The sequence below is a fragment of the Canis lupus genome, chromosome 18 (assembly GCF_003254725.2).
Source record: "Canis lupus dingo isolate Sandy chromosome 18, ASM325472v2, whole genome shotgun sequence".
Taxonomy (NCBI): domain Eukaryota; kingdom Metazoa; phylum Chordata; class Mammalia; order Carnivora; family Canidae; genus Canis; species Canis lupus.
The window spans coordinates 39691350-39711427 of record NC_064260.1 but is presented as its reverse complement, the minus strand read 5'-3'; the positions used below and the strand labels follow the sequence as shown (position 1 = coordinate 39711427).

The following is a 20078-nucleotide window of genomic DNA, read 5'->3' as shown; positions in this document are numbered from 1 at the left end:
ATGAGAATAGAAGCTTTGCATTCAGTTCTATTCCCAATATTCACAGTAAAGGGGAACATTAGGGCCAGAATCCCCAGCTTCCCAAATGCTGGATTTTCACCACCCCAGGGCCAGCAGCCACATTTCTGAAAAGATTACAGGGGACAATTCAAAACAAACAAAGAGTGGAATAATTGCCCATGATTGCTACTTAGTAAAATAATCTAAGTACATCCCTAGGCTATATAATATTTTCACTCTGTAGGTATAATTCTTGTGTGGAGACTTCATTAATTGGTCTTTCTTTCCCTGGAGAATCAAAACTTTATCTGGGAATTTCTGTTTTCCTGTGTAGGGACCGGATCCATAAACAAGTTTACTTCAGTGTTGGGCCTTCAGGGATTTCAGACACTTGTAAATCTCTTCAGTGTGCAGAACCTTTGCAATGGGTCTCAGCAGATCTCTGGGTCAGGTAGGTTCACCCCAACAGTTTACTTAGTACTCATCCTGGATGTGAAGACCAAGTATCTTGGGAGCTTTATGGATTCAAGTCAGACTCAGGACTGTAATGATATCTGCTCTATTCACTTTTCCTGATGGCTAACTGGAAGGGAAGGGAAATGACTCCAACAATGGTGCCCAGAATCCCTGCTGATAAAGACAACAGCATGGGTATCTCTGCAGAATAACAAAGAGTCATTATGAGGATTCTATTTTTCATTAGGATAAGAGGAATGTTTCTGCCTTAGAGCTTGTACAATTGATGTTTTAGAAGGCACTCTACACCAGACAGGAAGCTTCTTATATGTCTTTGAAATAGATTTCTTCTCCAAGAAAGGCCTACTAAATTGCTTAATATCAAGAAAAATGTTTCTCTCCTTCTGGTTGTTCACATTGCCAAGGTGATGAATCTAACAAGGAAAGGTTCCATGGTGTCAACCAGAAGGCTTTCAGTTGCTGGTGGACACTGCCAGGTCATGTCAAGATGCAGTTTATCTCAAACACAACTCAGGTTTAAATAAGTTTAAGACAAAATTATACAATTAGAGACCAATGGAACATCTCTTAAAATCATTTCAGAAGATTACTTATAAATATTTTCAATATTATTTCTCAGCCAAAATGTAATATGAATGCTTAACATTAGGTGTATTATTTATTTATTTATTTTTATTTTAGAGAGATAGAGAGAAGGAGTGGGAGGAGCAGAGAGAGAGAATATCAATCAGACTCTGCACTAAGCAAGGAGTCCCACTCAGGGCTGGATCTCAGGAACGTGAGATCAAGACCTGAGTTGAAACCAAGAGTTGAATGCTTAACCAATGGCACCACCCTGGCACCTCAACATTATGTACATCTTTAAAGTTCTTTTACTGACATTTTGTTTTGATAGATTCATAAAATATTTCTTTTCCAAAGCGAACTTGAAAAAATATGTGTAAAAAACTAACATAGCTTTATCAGAAACCAATCTGAAACCATCCTGAATTAATAAGAGAAAAGTACTTTATTTCAGTGGCATGCTTACCAAGAGAAAAAAACTACCAAGCTTTGACATTAGTAATATTGCTTTAGAAGAAGGAATTAAAACAGGTAATGTTTCATGCAAATATGTTTTTTAAAAGTTAATTGCATGGGGCAGCCCCGGTGGCGCAGCGGTTTAGCGCCGCCTGCAGCCCGGGGTGTGCTCCTGGAGACCCGGGATCCAGTCCCACGTCGAGCTCCCTGCATGGAGCCTGCTTCTCCTTCTTCCCGTGTCTCTGCCTCTCTCTCTCTCTCTCTCTCTCTCCCCCTCTCTCTCTCTCTCTCTCTCTGCCTCTGAATAAATTTAAAAAAAAAAGTTAATTGCATGAATTCATAGTTCACAATCCACAATGACTATTGATGCTCTTTTATTTCCCCTCTTCATATATTAAGGATATATTTACTGAGTATCTATGTCTCAGAGTAAAACATGCAGTGAGCTGCCTTATGAGCCAGAAACAAACAGGAAATGTTTTGTTTAAAGTGAGTACTGCCACTCTGGTTACCATGATAAACTCACCTGTGCATTTCTTTTCAGATGTGGTGGTAGGAGAAGAGATATGGAATATCTAGTGCAATATAGTCCTATAACCTCATCAGACATATTTTTGGAATATGGAATGAAATATCTTTAAATTAACAGACTCCACAGACTTAAGAAATAATCAGATTTTGGGAGAATACAACCTGATTTGTTCATTAAGTAGATAGCCAGATACCATGTATCCCAGTTACCTGAATATGAAAATTATACTTCACTCACTATTTCACATTTCAACTATAAAACTGCTTAGTGAGGAAGAATGGGTTACGAGGACATAAACAGGAAATTACATTAGAAAATCATTTAAAACATGCTATAGCAAGACCTGCTGATACCAATTTTTCTGCATTCATTGTTAACAGGCTCTACTAACTGGTGTTTGTGTATTATTTCATTACATTCACACAACACAAAAATATAAATACTTGATACAAAAAAATCACACACTCAGTAATTGGTGGACTAACAGCCAACCAACGAAGTGACCAAACAAACAAGCAAACAAAACACATAAAGCAAAACCATAAAACCATAGTATCAATCAATATTGGTCACAGATTCTGTGTAACTTATCAACTGTCTTATCAGACATACAAATAATTACAACCATCTTCTAGGACTCTCCTGTAGAGTAATGAGATCATTATATTGAAATGACTAGCATCATTCTGGGCCCAGAGTACACCACATAGTGAATAATGTTATCAGTCTTCTCCACACGTTTATCTAAGCAAGAAAGAGCTTGAGCAAATCAAGCTTGAGGAAATCAAACCTACAAGTAATATTTTTCAAAATATCAAAACAGCTTCAAATACTTTATAGGAAACAGCTGTAAGATGGAAAAAAAAGAGAGGCTGCCAGGACACATTAATAAAAAACTGTCTGAGCAGATGGAGGTTAGAGTGATAAAAGGACCAAGTTATTTGGCTGAAGAAACATGATTATTTTTTTAAAAATTCAGGTTCTGAATAACACTAGAAGGAACAGACTGAGGTACAGTCTGTTGGTGGCAGCTGAAACAGCATGATGTTGTAGACATAGTTAAAGAAAATCCAATATAGTCAAGTATTTCATGCAGATACATAAAAATCCCCAGGCTGATAAGATACAGGTTGTAGAGAAAGCCAATGGCAGAAAGTTAAAAATAACTGAAAGTCACTGGAAGTCATCTGTTTCATCAACTTCTCAAATGTAGTTAAAAACATACACAGAAGCATGAGTGTTGATGTAAATATATATTTGGGGAATATTGTAATTAATATGATTATGTGAATAAAATTTTAATACATATAGTAAATTACTACATATAAAACCAATATAAATTGTATTTAGCCCAGAGTTAAAAAGAGCTTGGGAAAACAGTTTCATTAAGCTAAAACTGATCTTTAGAAAAAACTGGTCTTTGTATTTCTGAATTTGTTAAAAATTGAGAGATATACAAGTAAGGTCTGACATTTTCAATTGTGAACAAAAGTAATCTGATTTAAAAGAAACAGTCTACTATCCAGCATGAACCAGAAAAATCAACTTGACCATCTATTAATCTCCTCCCATTTTCTCCATTAAAAGATGAGAACAGCAAATTAAATGGCCTCAGGGAACCTGACCCACCTGACTGAGTTCATTCTCAGGGGAGTCTCAGACCGCCCAGACCTCCAGATGCCACTCTTCTTTGTTTTCCTGGTGATCTATGGGCTCACCGTGGCAGGGAACCTGGGCATCATCACCCTCACCAGTGTTGACTCGCAGCTTCAAACGCCCATGTACTTCTTCCTCAGGCACTTGGCTATCATCAATCTTGGCGATTCTACTGTCATTGCCCCTAAGATGTTGGTCAACTTCTTGGCTTCAAAGAAAACCATATCCTACTATGGATGTGCAGCCCAGCTGGGTGGCTTCTTAGTTTTTATCGTGGGGGAGATTTTCATGCTGGCTGCAATGGCCTACGACCGCTACGTGGCTATTTGCAACCCCCTGCTCTACATGGTGGTGGTATCTCCGCAGATCTGCCTTCTGCTGGTGTCCCTCATATACCTCTACAGTCTGACCACAGCACTGACCGTTTCCTCCTGTGTGTTCTCTGTGTCATACTGCTCTTCCAACATAATCGACCATTTTTACTGTGATAATGTCCCTTTGTTGGCATTGTCCTGTTCTGATACCTACATTCCAGAAACAGTAGTGTTTACCTCTGCCGGGACCAATTTGTTTTTCTCCATGATTATTGTTCTAACCTCCTACTTCCACATTGTCCTTGCCATTTTGAGGATACGTTCCTCAGAGGGCCGAAGAAAAGCCTTTTCCACCTGTGCCTCCCACATGATGGCTGTCACTGTGTTCTATGGGACCCTTCTCTTCATGTATTTGCAACCAGGGACCAACCACTCATTAGATACTGATAAAATGGCCTCTGTCTTCTATACCCTGGTGATACCAATGCTGAATCCCCTCATTTACAGCCTAAGGAACAAGGATGTGAAAGATGCATTCAAGAGATTCCTAAAGAGCCCTTGCCAGGCTTTCAAATTAGTGTAAATATGAAGATTCAGTTCTCTTACTTAAGGGTTTTTATTTGCTCCTGAAAAGCTAGTATCTACTAAGTAGAGGCAATAAATAGTTATAAATTTTGTGGATTCAATGGGTACATCTTAACTCTTTCTATTCCACCGTCAAATATCCAACTATCCCTAATACAAAGACATATTAGTTGACCATACAAAATACGCTTAAGTGGTAAAAAATATTTTCAAAGTAAGCATATTTTAAAGTAAAACACAATATTGTATTTTCTGTGATTCATATATCTTGACTTTCTTAAATTCATTTTTGTCTTGCACCTAACATAAATTTGAATCACAGAAAAAGAAATCTGTAAGAGAAAAACTAAAAACAGCAAAAAATGCCTAGATATCCATTGAAAGAGAACCTGTAGCAAACAGAAAAAGGAAACCTACAAAAGGAGATTCTACATTTCCACTACTATCATGTGTTACATGTAGACGAGGCAAAATGTTGATATTTCATTCCAATGTGCCATAAAATTAACATTCTCCATGTCTTATTCTCAGAGCAAACGTTGTGGTATAGGGCTCATTGTGTGATAGATTCATAACAGCAAACTCCACTTCTTTTGATATTTGTATATAGTGTGTTTTTGAGTAAAATCTCATTGGAATGAAAATAAAAACATTCTCTTCAAAGAGACACCAACTCTCAAGGGAACTCTGATGGAAAAAAATTAACAGTCATCATGTGCCATATCTACTTCTGTACATGTAAAATGTTCCTAATATACAATGAGTAAGGGAGACTGGTCAGGGCATGCAAGACAGGCAACATCTGTAAATGATATGAAATTTGGGGAGGTGGGATGTCAGAAAGAAGGCAACTATAGGGAACATGAAACTCGGGTCTATGAATCACTTGTCAATTTAGTCATAAACAAACAGCAAAGCTGAAAATATAAAGTGAGACTGTATGTTCAATACTTCTGGTCTCTTTTTTCATGGAAGACAGCATGTTCACAGTCCTGGGGATAGGAATGTGGGCTTCCTTGGTGGGTAGGTGGGCGTACATGATTCTGCCTAAAACATCTACATCTGTATATTGGCATAGTATCTTAGCTGGGCAGTCTAAAACCTTGCACCTGTCTCATTCACTAGTACTCAAGGGGATAGTCTCTCAAAAGCTTATATAGCATATACCCTTTATGCATGTGTTAGCTACAAAATTTACCCTAAACAAACTCTACACAATGCCCACTCTAAATGAAGGATAAGTTCATTAGGTTGAAAGGTAACACAGCGCATGCACACACACACATGCACACCCACTCACATATCACTTGTACACGTTTATCAGAATTGACGAATCCACACATTCAACCAACCACGCAAGCACATGAGCCCAGTACCACCTTTCCTTGAAGTAACGTAGGGAAACTCATTTATGTGGCAGCACTGATCTCCAATTGGTCAAAGCTATCAACCTGCGAGATGCTAAGTCACCTGTACTTCCAGTTTATACCTTCCTAACTGCTCTGCAGGTTCCATGGCATTTGTGTCCAGACAGTGACAACAAAATCCCCCTGGTGGTGAGGGGAGAGGGAAGATGCAAGACAGTCACAAAGCAAGGTCTGACAGCACCTGTAAGAGATAGGACATATAAAAAAAAAAAAAAAAAAAAAAGGAGATAGGACACACATCAAACAGCACCACAGAGCCCCTCCTGAAACTCTACCACAGTAGTGGTAGCTTTGACCCCACTCTGTATATAGGGATGTTCTAGGCAGAAAGCACAGTGCCACACAAAGAATCCTTTCAAGACCACGAAAATAAGAAAAACCATCCAAGTTTCTCAAATTCAGCCTAGAAAATTCCATTTTGACCCGAAAACTTACTGAAGCAGTATTTTCACAGCAGCTCCTTTTGTTTTGAAGCACCATGATCATATATCCCAACATTTTACTTATATGACCCAAGAGATGTGTGTAGCATGATTGTTTCCTCCTTTATCAATTGTCTGATAGGTAACAGTAATTGGCATGTTTCTGAATTTTTCAGTTGAAAGGTTAATCTAAACAAATGTAAGACTTCTAATGGAGATTTTATTGCCTCTTCAGGTCTAGATAAGCTTGGTTTGAACTGCTAATGCCATCTCCCTGCAAGTCCAAAAGGCTTCACCAGATATCTCGATGCCATGAGTCCCATCTATCATTTCTGCTTCCAAAAAAAAAAAAATTAAAAAAACACAAACAAAAGTCTGCTTCCACAAGCCATTTCCATGGAAAGAAAAAAACCCTTTCAAGGAAAATCAATAAAGAAGTAGAAATCACTGAAGATATGAGTGACAGGAGACAAGATAGAGGGTTCTATGGTAGCATCAGGTCTCCTTATGTTTTTTTTTTTTTTGTATTTTTTTTATTGGAGTTCAATTTGCCAACATATAGTAAAAACCCTATGTTCATCCTGTTAAGTGCCCCCCTCAGTGTCCATCACCAAGTCACCCCATCCACCCCACCTCCCCTTCCACTACCCCTTGTTACTTTCCCAGAGTTAGGAGTCTCTCATGTTCTGTCTCCCTCACTGATATTTTCCACTCAATTTCTCTCCTCTCCCCTATAATCCCTTTCACAATTTTTTTATTCCCCATATCAATGAGACCATATAATGTTTGTCCTTTTACAATTGACTTACTTCACTCAGCATAATACCCTCCAGTTCCATCCACATTGAAGCAAATGGTGGTATTCATTGTTTCTAATGGCTGAGTAATATTCCATTGTATACATAGACCACATCTTCTTTATCCATTCATCTTTCGTTGGACACCAAGGCTCCTTTCACAGTTGGCTATCGTGGACATTGCTGCTATAAACTTTGGGGTGCAGGTGTCTCAGTCTTTCACTGCATCTATATCTTTGGGGTAAATCCCCAGTACTGCAATTGCTGGGTCATAGGGCAGATCTATTTTTCACTCTTTGAGGAACCTCCACACAGATTTCCAGAGTGGCTGTACCAGTTCACATTCCTACCAACAGTGCAAGAGGTACCCCTTCCTCCACATCCTCTCCAACATTTGTTGTTTCCTGTCTTGTTTATTTTTTATTTTATTTTTTTCCTGTCTTGTTTAACAGTGAATTTTCCCCATTCTCACTGGAGTGAGGTGGCATCTCATTATAGTTTTGATTTGTATTTCTCTGATGGCCAGTGATGTGGAGCATTTTCTCATGGGTTTGTTGGCCACGTGTAGATCTTCTTTGGTGAAATTTCTGTTCAAGTTTTTTGTCCATTTCATGATTGGATTATCTGTTTCTTTGCTGTTGAGTTTAATAGGTGCTTTATAGATCTTGTATACTAGCCCTTTATCTGATAGGTCATTTGCGAATATCTTCTCCCATTCTGTAGTTTTTTTAGTTTTGTTGACTGTTTCTCTAGCTGTGCAGAAGCTTTTTATCTTGATGAAGTCCCAATAGTTCAGCTTTGCTTTTGTTACCCTTGCCTTCATAGAGGTATCTTGCAGAAGTTGCTGTGGCCAAATTCAAAAAGGGTATTTCCTGTGCTCTCCCCCAGGGTTTTGATGGAATCTTGTCTCACATTTAGATATTTCATCCATTTTGAGTTTATCTTTGTGTATGGTGTAAAACAATGGTCTAGTTTCATTCTTCTGCACGTGGATGTCCAATTTTCCCAGCAGCATTTATTGAAGAGACTGTCCTTTTTCCAGTGAATTGCCTTCCAGCTTTGTGGAATATTAGTTGACCATAGAGTTGAGGGCCTATTTCTGGGTTCTCTATTCTGTTCCATTGATCTATGTGTCTGTCTTTGTGCCAGTACCACACTGTCTTGGTGATCACAGCTTTGTAGTACAACTTGAAATCCAGCATTGTGAGGCCCCCGGCTCTGGTTTTCTTTTTTAATATTCCCCCTGGCTACTCGGGGTCTTTTCTGATTCCACACAAATCTTAAAATGATTTGTTCCAACGCTCTGAAGAAAGTCCATGGTATTTTGATAGGGATTGCATTAAACGTGTAAATTGCCCTGGGTAGCACTGGCATTTTCACAATATTAATTCTTCCATTCCATGAGCATGAATATTTTTCCATCTCTTTGTGTCTTCCTCAATTTCTTTCAGAAGTGTTCTGTAGTTTTGAGGGTATAGATCCTTTATCTCTTTGGTTAGGTTTATTCCTAGGTATCTTATGCTTTTGGGTGCAATTGTAAATGGGATTGACTCCTTAATTTCTCTTTCTTCAGCCTCATGGTGAGTCTATAGAAATGCTACTGATTTCTGGGCATTTATTTTGTATCCTGTCACACTGCCTCCTTATGTTTAGAGAAACTTAACTACACCACCACAAATTAATTTCCCACTGCTCTTCTTATATCTCCAGATTCAAACTTTATCATTATTCCTTGTTTTGCTCCTTCTCTTTGTACCACTTTTCTTTTCTCTCTGTGTCTCAATAAAGGCCACTGAATTTTTCTTTCCTTCTATTAAATAGAGCTACTGTTTATGAAGTTTGATGCCCTTCCATAAGTTATACTCCATGTCACTGTTCCAACCTTTCCTTCAGGATTGGTTTTGACTCCTTCAATATTTATAAAGCTAATGAACAATCATTATTTGGATTAGAGAAATTTTGTCGACAAACATAGTTTTGATAACAATTCTTACCTCAGCTCACAAAATGTACAAGACATTAGGTTACTTATAATATAAATACAAAAATGACTACTTCTTAAAAAGAATACAGAATAGAATATTGCACAATCATAACCACCACGAGTTCTCTCAATTTGTGACCACATAGAAAGACCTAGAGGGATGACATTAAGTATAATAAATTCAAGAGAAAAAAGCAAATACTTTGTGATTTCACATATTTGTGGACTATAAAAGCAAAGCAAATGAACAAACAGATTCTTAAATAAAGAGAACACACTAGTTTTTTCCAGAAAGGAAGCGTAGAGGAAATAAGCAAAATAGATAGAGGGGATTAAAAGATACAAACTTCCAGTTTAAAATATGTAAATCACAGATATGGAAAGCACTCTACAGAGAATAGTCAATAATATTATAATAGTATTGAATGGTGACAAACTGTGACTGCGCTTATCATGATGAGCACTGATAGTGTACACAATTAATAGAACCCATATGTAATATACCTGAAACTAATACAGAATTTTGTGTTCATTATACTTCGATTTAAAAGCATCTAACCACAAAAGTAGTTTGAATTATAATTGTCAGAAGAAATTACTAATTATTTCTTTAAAATACTTGAAATATGTGTTTAAAGATCTAATAAGTTAATGTTATTAGAATGATAAATATTATTAATGTGTACAGTCAAAAGTGATTAAGATATGAGCTGAGATTATGCTATATTAATTTAAAATCTTTATGAAATATGTAAAGAAGATACTTTCATGTTTAGATATGGATGCCTAAAACTTGGGTGCTAGATCACAGACTAATCAAATTTGGGGGCAAACTAGCAGTTTCTTAATCTCTGTTGTAATCACCTTTCTCCTTGCATTTTTTCTCAGGATTTTTCAGCATTTTATGTGTATTTCATGCTTCAACCACAGGGAATTATAAGCTCTGAAACAGAAAGGCAGTGTGGCAGGCCCCCAGGACCAGCATGCAGGGGTGAAGGATGGCTGCACACGGAGGGGGGGGGTGCGCTGTGCCACCACAGGAGAGTCAGGCTGCAGCTCAGCCAATTCTGCACACCTGCCAGGAGGATGAGAAGTCAGCTTTCCAGGTGTCCAGGAGGAAAAGTAGAATTTGGTGGCCTCCCCTCCTAGACTCAGCTACAAGCTGTGTGCAAATGTTTTGTCATCTAACAACAACTTCATCAGCACTATCACTGTGATAGACATTCAAATACTAAAGTTATATAAAAATCAATAGTATATGTCTCCATTATAATCCCTGAACTTCTTTGATGACAGGGATTATACTTAGTGCAGTTTTCTACTTCCAGTCAAGAACAATATTTGGATTCCTTGAAAAAATAATGTATTAAAACAAGTGAAACCATTTAGCTCTGTCAAGCTAAATTTCATGTAATTATTTGTTGCAACTTTTACCATTTGTACAAGTGGTGCATATTCATAAGTTGGAGGTCCAGGGTCTGAAAACACTAGGATACTGAGGGTGGAATACACATTAATGAAAGAAATCTTTATTTAGAACTAATTTATTTAAATCAATTAACTGTACTTATTTTTCCCCAGTCGGGAATGCAAGATACATTGTAGACATGTCCATTCATGGGTTAGCAAGAACCACACTCAAAGTTCTTAATTGTGATAATATATGGAGATCCAAAGGTCGGTATCTCTCTAAATGCCTAAAGAATTAGAGCAAACCTATAGTAAATGGGGGGTAGAATGAGAGTGTAACAATTTTATTCAGTGTCAGCAAAATATTGGTATGGATGTAATAAAATGAATATAATTCAAAAACAGATAGTTTAGTGAAAACCATTGGATATCCAAATGAGTTATATATAACATATTGTGCACTTTAAAACATACATTATTTTACTTTATAAAGCTATATTCCATTTTAGGACATACATCAGCTTTTGTAAAAGAGGTACCCATGGGGAAGAGAGCTAGAAACGGACAAGGGAAATTAGTTTCAGTATGCACCTCGGGTGTGGAATTACAGTATCACTAACTCAATTTTAGCCCTTATTAGAAAAAGAAAAAAAATAGGAGTTAGAGACATATTCATAATTTTTATTCCTTTTGTATCTTCTAACACACTATAGGACATGTTTAAATAGTTTTGTTAATCCTCAAATATAACACATGGAAGAAGCTTTTGTGGAAAATGCTGAAAGTTTATGTAATTTCTAGATGAATAAAGCATGTATCTGAGAAATGATCTATTTAAAAGCAGATATTTCAGTAAAAAAACAAAAATAGCAAATTAGAAGCAAAGTAAATTTCATGTATATATATATGTGACTTCATATATATGTTCATATTTGTATATATACACATTATATTTTATGTATATATATACACATATATATTTTATGTATATATACATATATATTTTATGTATATATATACATATATATATTTTATGTATATATATACAATATATATATATATTATATATATATATAATATTACCTCAATAGGGAAATAAAACTCACAGAATAATTAGCAAAGATGAGTGACATCATTTCCTGCTCTCAGATGCTTTGGGAATAACTCAGGATTGCATTCAAGTTCCCAGAGGAGTTTCTCAAATAGAGGAGATGCTCATAAATTCTTCCCACTGTAGTCAGGCTGGTAATCACACAAGAAAATAGGAAGCCAGTCACCACTTAAGGTGAGTAGCGGCCACCGATATGATTGCTAGATTACCTGCAGTGATGATTCTTGATTCCTTGTTCAATTTAAGGGACACATATGAGTATTGTCACCAATGCCAACTCAGTACATCATGTATATTACTCATCTCTTTTCCTAACTAGATTTCTTAGAGCTAAGATAGATGTTTACCACTATTATAATGTTCTCTGAAGGTGGTAAGGGACCTCATTTCTATTTCTGATTATTTCTACATTTAGATTGAGATTCTAGACAATACACATCATGAAAGGGGAAGTAAGCACTTTTGCAACCTCAGCTTAGGATCCTCCTCTGTTCCTCCCTCACCTCTGGATCCCTCTCTCCTTTTAATGGGATTGCAATATTCTCAATTGGACCAATCCATTAATCTCTGCTGAGGCTATTTACAAAAAGTTATAGAATATTGATTGAGATTAGGTATTCGCACCCTTGGGCTCCCTGTCTAACCCCAGGCCCTGGAACAGTTCCGAGTTCCTGCTTCCATCTGAGAAGAGTCAGGTTTGATGCTCAATTTCCTTGCTTTTTCCAGACAGTGCTTGAGTAGGACTGGGGGAAGGAGTACCACATAAATATTCACTCAAATGAGTTTCAGGGGAACTGCAGGCATCTGTAAAAATCACAATAAAATGCATGTTGAGATGAAGAGATTTGCCAACTCTACAAGCTGCTATGGAATAGTTCTTTGGGGTATAATTTTTGTAGCTTAAAGCATTAGAGTTTTTCGTTTGTTTGATTGCTGCTAATGGATGTTTCAAATTGCTTTGCTGTGAATATTTTGTTAATTTGAATAGGTTTTTGGACAGAGTAAATTTTGTGAAGTAGTTTCATCTGCCAAAATAATGTTAAATTACTATTCTATATTTTGGAAATTTCCTTTTTTATGGGCATCCAGAGCTTTTAGTTTTTAAGGTTATGAATTGCGAACAGTTTCTTATGACATGATGTCCTTGACAAGTCTACAGTTGATTTTTGTGTGGATGACCAGAACATCCAAGTTCATCATCCTTTGTAAGGATGATCACCTTCCCCAGATCCAATGAAGACCATTTTTTCATGCCTGTCCTGACATGCCCCTTTTCTCATATATTACAGTTCTTTGCATGCATGGGTCTTTGCCCGAGGTTCCCATTCTTTTTCATTGATGTCTACCATATCATCTCAAGAAATCCAGCAAAAGTTTTATTATCTGGTAAAACAAGTCCCTTCAAAAGTGTCTTGCTTCTTCTTAACAGTTTGCATTTTCAAAATGCATTTGAAACTAATATCAAAATCTATAAATATCCTTAGTGATTTTTGATTGTAAGGTCATTGAATTAATAGATCAATTTCAACACAAGTAACATTTTGTCACATCAGGTTGTACAATCCAGGACATTGAGTTTCTATTAATTTACTTAGGACTTCTATAATGCGTCCCCAAAAGGGTTGAATTTTTCTCTCTTTAGGAGTAGGTTTTGTTTCTATAAAATATTCCATCAATATGGGATTTCACTTTTATTCTTAATTTTAGTTGCTTTTGTCCATTCTAACTGGTATTAATTGATCATCTATTCAGATGCTCGTTTATCCCCTAATTCTTTTTGATGATGTGGTAAAATCTGATTACAGATTTTCCAGAAGAAAACTGTCCAGCCAAACATAGGATAAACCCAGCTTGAACAAGTGTTTTATCACTCTTAGGCATTTTTAAACATATATCAATGATATATTAATATTGTTTACAGTTTTACAGCTGCATAAGTGAAATTATAGGCCTGAATATGTAGTGAGCTTTAACATATATAAATATAACAAAATATTATAATTTGCATATACAAGTATGTGTATGTTTAAATCAGGATTTAGAGCCTCCTAGAATGAGTCACAATGTAGTCCTCATTTTTTTATACTCTAGAAGACTTTGTAATGAAATCAGATGATTTTTTTTTCCCCATAAAACTTTAGAAGTACCTACTTTTGAAAACAGTCTGAGGGAAAACAGACTTGGAAAAGAAGAGGTAGATAAAGTGCAATCCTTAAATAAACTGAGTTTACAAGAAACATTTCACCTATAGTTGACAGAAGATGAAATAAAGGTGTAAGAATAGGATTTAAATTAAAATATATAAGTGTATTCCATTTCTCCCAAAGCCATGCCCTGTTGGCTTTATCTGGATCTAGTAATCATTTGTCCTGATCCATGTCATTTAAACAAACAGAAAGTAAATACTTCTACTGAATCATGCTATATGCCTTTCCCCTCACTTCCCACTACTATGTCTTTCATTCATCTGCTTCAGGCAATGTGATTTGCCAACCTGTATTGAATTTGAGATAGCACACCCAGTGTTGGCCTGATATTTTTCTTGGTAGGGTGAGTACATTTATAGCAGCTTACTGAATGATTTTAGGAGATACATCAACAAATACAATTTAATGACTTTTTCCTTAAAAAGTGCTCGACCGGGCAGCCTGGATGGCTCAGCGGTTTAGTGCCATCCTCAGCCCAGGACATGATCCTGGAGACCTGGGATCCTGTTCCATGTTGTGCTCCCTGCATGGAGCCTGCTTCTCCCTCTGCCTGTGCCTCTGCCTCTCTCTCTCTCTGTGTGTGTGTGTGTGTGTCTCATGAATAAATAAAATCCTTTAAAAAATGTGCTAGAGAAATCTAATTACATTACGCCTACCTCAGAGATATTAGGGGTAAGTTAAGGCAAATATGGGAAGGACCACTTTATTGTTATTTTTTACCGTATTGAATAACTTCTAGATGTGGCCTTATTTGGAATGAAAAATAGCAATAATCACACACTGAAAGAGTCAACACCCAAGTGCTGAGAATCCACATGCACTACTCTATGGGAAATAAAAGACATCTATGTGCATTAGAATGCACTAGTTGGGACTTCTGTAAAAGTGCTAAATTATCGTCTATTATATACAAATTATAAACACTCTTTAATACCCATAAAAGCATAATAGAATGAGAATACAGTTTTATTTTTTTAAGATTTTATTTACTTATTTATAAGAGACTAACAGAGAGGCAGAGACAAAGGCAGAGAGAGAAGCAGACTCCTCACAGGGAGCCTGATGTGGGACTCAATCCCAGAACCCCGATATCCTGCCCTGAGCCAAAGACAGATGCTCAACTGCTAAGCCACCCAGGCGTCCTGAAAATACAGTCCTGAAATTAAAAATGATATGAATGGTGGAAAGAGAATGGTCTTAAATATGCAGAGCTACAATGATAAAAGTAAACCAAAGTCTACTGCATGAATTAATCATGGTTTTCTTTGGGACAAAGGTTGGGATAAAATTTCAAGGACCAGAAGCAAGGGCTTTTACTTATATTAGAATACTTTCCTAGCTATTATGTGTTAACCAATTATAGATAAGTTAAGTAAAAGCATATCTAAAAAGATATCAGGATTACCACTTAAGACCAGATGTGTCTAATGATACCTGTTGACAGACCATAAATGGATGATAGTGACTTGGTAACAATAGCCAGCAAACAGCACAAATAAATAAACTAACTACTGTATATCTTAGGTTGTAACACCTCCTTTTTTGGTTCCAGGTTCAGTGTCGAGGTGAGTCCTATTTTAAATTAACCGATCGAAAAAATTGGACCAATCTGATCCACAGATGTTGTCTCCTGAATCCCTATGACTCTTGTGATGGTTGTTCCCACAGCAATTTCGCTTAATGGCCTGGATGAACAAAATCTAACAGTGCTAACAGAATTCATCCTAATGGGAATCACCGACCATCCTGAGCTGCAGGCTCTCTTCTTTGGGCTTTTCCTCATCATCTACACAGTTTCAGTGGTGGGCAACCTGGGCATGATCATCCTCACCAAGGTGGACTCCAGGCTCCAAACACCCATGTACTTCTTCCTCAGACACCTGGCTTTCATTGATCTTGGCTACTCATCAGCTGTGGCACCCAAAATGTTAGTAAATTTTGTAGCTGATCAAAATACAATCCCCTATAACTGGTGCGCTACCCAGCTGGCTTTCTTCATCTTGTTCATCATCAGTGAGCTGTTCAATCTATCTGCAATGGCCTATGACCGTTATGTGGCCATCTGTAACCCTCTGCTCTACACCATTGTTATGTCACAAAGAGTGTGCTGGGGGCTGATAACAATCCCTTATGTCTACAGTGCCTGTCTCTCTCTGATAATCACCATCAAGATTTTTATGGCATCCTTCTGTGGACATAATGTCATTAGACATTTTTACTGTGATAGTCTTCCCTTGTTAACTTTGCTGTGTTCAAGCACACGTGACATTGAGTTGATAATACTGATCTTTTCAGCATTTAATTTGATTTCCTCCCTTCTCATAGTGCTTGTGTCCTACATCCTCATCCTTATGGCCATCCTTAGGATGAACTCTGCAGAGGGCAGGCACAAGGCCTTCTCCACCTGTGGATCCCACCTGACGGTGGTTGTTGTATTGTATGTCACTCTCTTCTTCATGTACGTGCAGCCCAAATCCAGTCATTCCTTTGATACTGATAAAATCGCCTCTATATTTTACACTTTGATAATCCCTATGCTGAATCCCATGATCTACAGTCTAAGGAACAAAGAGGTAAAAGGTGCCCTGCATAGAATATGGAAAAACCTGCATAAACCACCTGTGTAGAGTTCAATATAGGCAGTTCATGTAATAAAATAGGTACAGACTTCTGTTTAGGACATGTCATTGGCCTTAGAAAGGAGTAATGTGTAGAAGTCGTGGAAAGCTAGAAATGCTTTTCCTGTTCATAGGTATTCCAGTAGTGATCATTCTTCTCATGCCAGCTTTGGTTTAAGTGCTAAGACAAGTCCAGACCACTGTTCCCATATTACCAAGTACTTATTTTGCAACAGAAGGCAAGTTTTGGTTTGCTTTGTTTGTTTTCTTTAAAATACATCATGCCCTGATAATCTTTTTTCATATTTTTATGTCTTTTATTAAATATGAAATAAATATGCCCACCATACTGGCATATGGCACAGAGAAGATGGAACTTAATGTTCTTTGTGTAAGGAATATGTACATCAATGAATAATCAACAATGTCTGCCTTAAGTACCAACACTTTAACTTTATCCCATTGTGGTGGGTTGCATCTCAGTCTGTTAAGTGTTGATATGTGAGCCTGTGTATGCTTATTGGGACTTCATCAAGATAAGAAGCTTTTGCACAGCAAAGGATACAGTCAACAAAACTCAAAGACAACCTACAGAATGGGAGAAGATATTTGCAAATGACGTATCAGATAAAGGGCTAGTTTCCAAGATCTATAAAGAACTTCTTAAACTCAACACCAAAGAAACAAACAATCCAATCATGAAATGGGCAAAAGACATGAAGAGAAATCTCACAAAGGAAGACATAGACATGGCCAACATGCACATGAGAAAATGCTCTGCATCACTTGCCATCAGAGAAATACAAATCAAAACCACAATGAGATACCATCTCACACCAGTGAGAATGGGGAAAATTAACAAGGTAGGAAACCACAAATGTTTGAGAGGATGCGGAGAAAAGGGAACCCTCCCTCTTACACTGTTGGTGGGAGTGAACTGGTGCAGCCACTCTGGAAAACTGTGTGGAGGTTCCTCAAAGAGTTAAAAATAGACCTGCCCTACGACCCAGCAATTGCACTGTTGGGGATTTACCCCAAAGATTCAGATGCAATGAAATGCTGGGACACCTGCACCCGGATGTTTATAGCAGCGATGTCCACAATAGCCAAATGTGGAAGGAGCCTCGGTGTCCATCGAAAGATGAATGGATAAAAAAGATGTGGTTTATGTCTACAATGGAATATTACTCAACTATTAGAAACGACGAATACCCACCATTTGCTTCAACGTGGATGGAACTGGAGGGTATTATGCTGAGTGAAGTAAGTCAATCGGAGAAGGACAAACAGTATATGTTCTCATTTATTTGGGGAATATAAATAATAGTGAAAGGGAATATAAGGGAAGGGTGAAGAAATGTGTGGGAAATATCAGAAAGGGAGACAGAACATAAAGACTCCTAACTCTGGGAAACGAACTAGGGGTGGTGGAAGGGGAGGAGGGCGGGGGATGGGGGTAATTGGGTAGCGGGCACTGAGGGGGGCACTTGACGGGATGAGCACTGGGTGTTATTCTGTATGTTGGTAAATTGAACACCAATAAAAAATAAATTTATTAAAAAAAGGAAATCAGAAATAAAAGTGTGATTATTTTAGGTAGCATAAATGTGTACAGCAACAATTCAAAATTGCTTATTTCTGAAACATTAGAAATAATACCTGAGTTTTGCTAGATTGGTGCATATAAGGTCAGCATTTAAGACATCTAGGGTTTTTATGTTTTTGTTTTTGTTTTTGTTTTTTTACTACAAGTTACCAAATATATATATATATATATATATATATATATATATATATATATAATTTAAACTAAAAATTTAATTGAAATAAAACTTTATAATACCTTAGAAAAATTTTAGTGAACGATTTGCATGATTTTCCTGCTGAATACTATAAAACCTTGCTAAATTATTAAGGAAGACATAATGTTACATATACCATACCATTATTTGGATGAATAAATGTCATGTGGTTAGTTTCCCTTAAATTATTCAATGTATTTAATACAGTGACATTCAGAATCCAACAGTATTTTGTGATACTCAGGTTGATTTTAAGAATCATGTGTAATTTTAAAAATTGTAAGCATTACTGAATGGTACAATTGTTCTTTTGCTATAAATTTAAATATTTATATGTTTCTGTAGAATTAAAAAACTAAGGAAATTAAAATTAAGGAAACTAAGGAAATTAAAAAAAAAGGATCTAGACTATCTTAAAAGAAGAAAGAACGCAGAGGTATTCCAATAACAGTTATGAATTCCTTTAAAGCTAGATTAGGTTTTAAATTATTTTTAGAACTATTTTAAATTTTTTAATTCTTCCTTCCTTTCTTCATTCCTTCTTTGTCTTTTCTTCTTTCTTTTAGAATGATGGAGCTGACTCTAAAATTTACTCAGAAAGGCAAAATGCCTAAAATATAAAGATGGTCTTGAAAAAAGAGAACAAAATGGCAGGAGTAGCACAACTGGATTTCATTATCTATTTTAAAGGTTTAGTATATAAGAAAACATTTTCCTAGTTGTCATAGTCCCTAAAGGAGTAATATAGATGTCCTTCTAAAAATTAAAATTAGAAATACCATATAATCAAGTAATTTCACTGCTGTGTACTTACCCAAAGAACATAAAGATGCTAATTTGAAAAGATATGTGCATTCTTATGTCCATTGCAATATTATTTACAGTAGCCATGATACAGAAGCAACCCAAGTAGCCCTTGATAGATGAGTTGGTACAGAGGATGTGGAATATGTATGGAATGGAATATTATTCGGTCATACAAAACATGGAGATCTTGCCATTGTGCCTCTTACAAATCCATAAAGAATTTACATGAAATACAATACAAAGGTGACAAATGATATCAACAATCATGTTTCAAGAAAATATCTAAGTTGCCATTAAACATAAAGGTTTTCAATTGCATTCAGCATTAGAATAATACAAACCAAAACCACAATGATGCCTTGCACATTTTCACAGGTAAGAACCTGTGAAGAAAATGATGGAAAATACTGAATGTAGACAAGGATATTAAGCAACCATAAGTATTTGCTTTCTAATAGGAATGCATGTCAAATAAACACTGCAAACTCATCAGGTAGTATTTATTAATGATAATATGTATATCCTACTACTCAAAAATTTCAGTGTGAAGCATATACTAAAATAAAAACACATCCAAGATTAAGCTGATCTCGATTAAATAGTAGTGTGGATGTGAAGGCCGAGGGAGGAGCTATTTTTAACTACCACTTTCAGGAAATTGTGTCTGTGTATCAGGGCAATATTTTTTATAAAGTATAAATGACTCTCTTTCATAAATACATTACAAAAATCCAAATTTTATTTTTTTATAATGCAACGGTGTGAAAAAGAAAGCTTCATGCTCATCAAAACATCAGATGAAATGGAATGTTTATATCCCTAGTCATAAAACTGCAAATTCAGATCAATTCTAATATTTGTTTTTTTTTAGATTTTATTTATTTATTCATGAGAGACAGAGGCACTGAC

At 36.4% G+C, this 20078-nt stretch overlaps 2 protein-coding genes and 1 long non-coding RNA gene across 3 annotated transcripts; 2 read left to right on the top strand and 1 right to left on the bottom strand.

Annotated features, from left to right (window-relative positions):
• Positions 1-1480: 1480 nt before the first annotated feature.
• Positions 1481-16004, bottom strand: LOC112663358 (uncharacterized). Its single transcript, XR_007403580.1, has 3 exons — positions 15685-16004; positions 6074-6192; positions 1481-1797 (listed from the first exon to the last, which is right to left on the bottom strand). It is a non-coding gene; the product is annotated as an uncharacterized LOC112663358 (long non-coding RNA).
• LOC112663354 (olfactory receptor 8J2-like) lies at positions 3635-4582 on the top strand. Its single transcript, XM_025452210.3, has one exon. It carries the CDS (start codon positions 3635-3637, stop codon positions 4580-4582), a length of 948 nt encoding a protein of 315 aa, XP_025307995.3.
• Positions 15670-19289, top strand: LOC112663352 (olfactory receptor 8K3-like). Its single transcript, XM_025452209.2, has 2 exons — positions 15670-16522; positions 19261-19289. Exons 1-2 carry the CDS (start codon positions 15670-15672, stop codon positions 19287-19289), a joined length of 882 nt encoding a protein of 293 aa, XP_025307994.2.
• The last annotated feature ends 789 nt before the right edge of the window (positions 19290-20078 follow it).

What these genes read in the sequence shown, in the direction of transcription:
- LOC112663354 (XM_025452210.3), top strand. Translation starts at nt 3,635, where the DNA reads ATGGCCTCAGGGAACCTGACCCACCTGACTGAGTTCATTCTCAGGGGA.
- LOC112663352 (XM_025452209.2), top strand. Translation starts at nt 15,670, where the DNA reads ATGGGAATCACCGACCATCCTGAGCTGCAGGCTCTCTTCTTTGGGCTT. An exon ending in AAGGAACAAAGAGGTAAAAG is followed by an intron (nt 16,523 to 19,260) that starts GTGCCCTGCATA and finishes GCCATGATACAG; the next exon opens with AAGCAACCCAAGTAGCCCTT.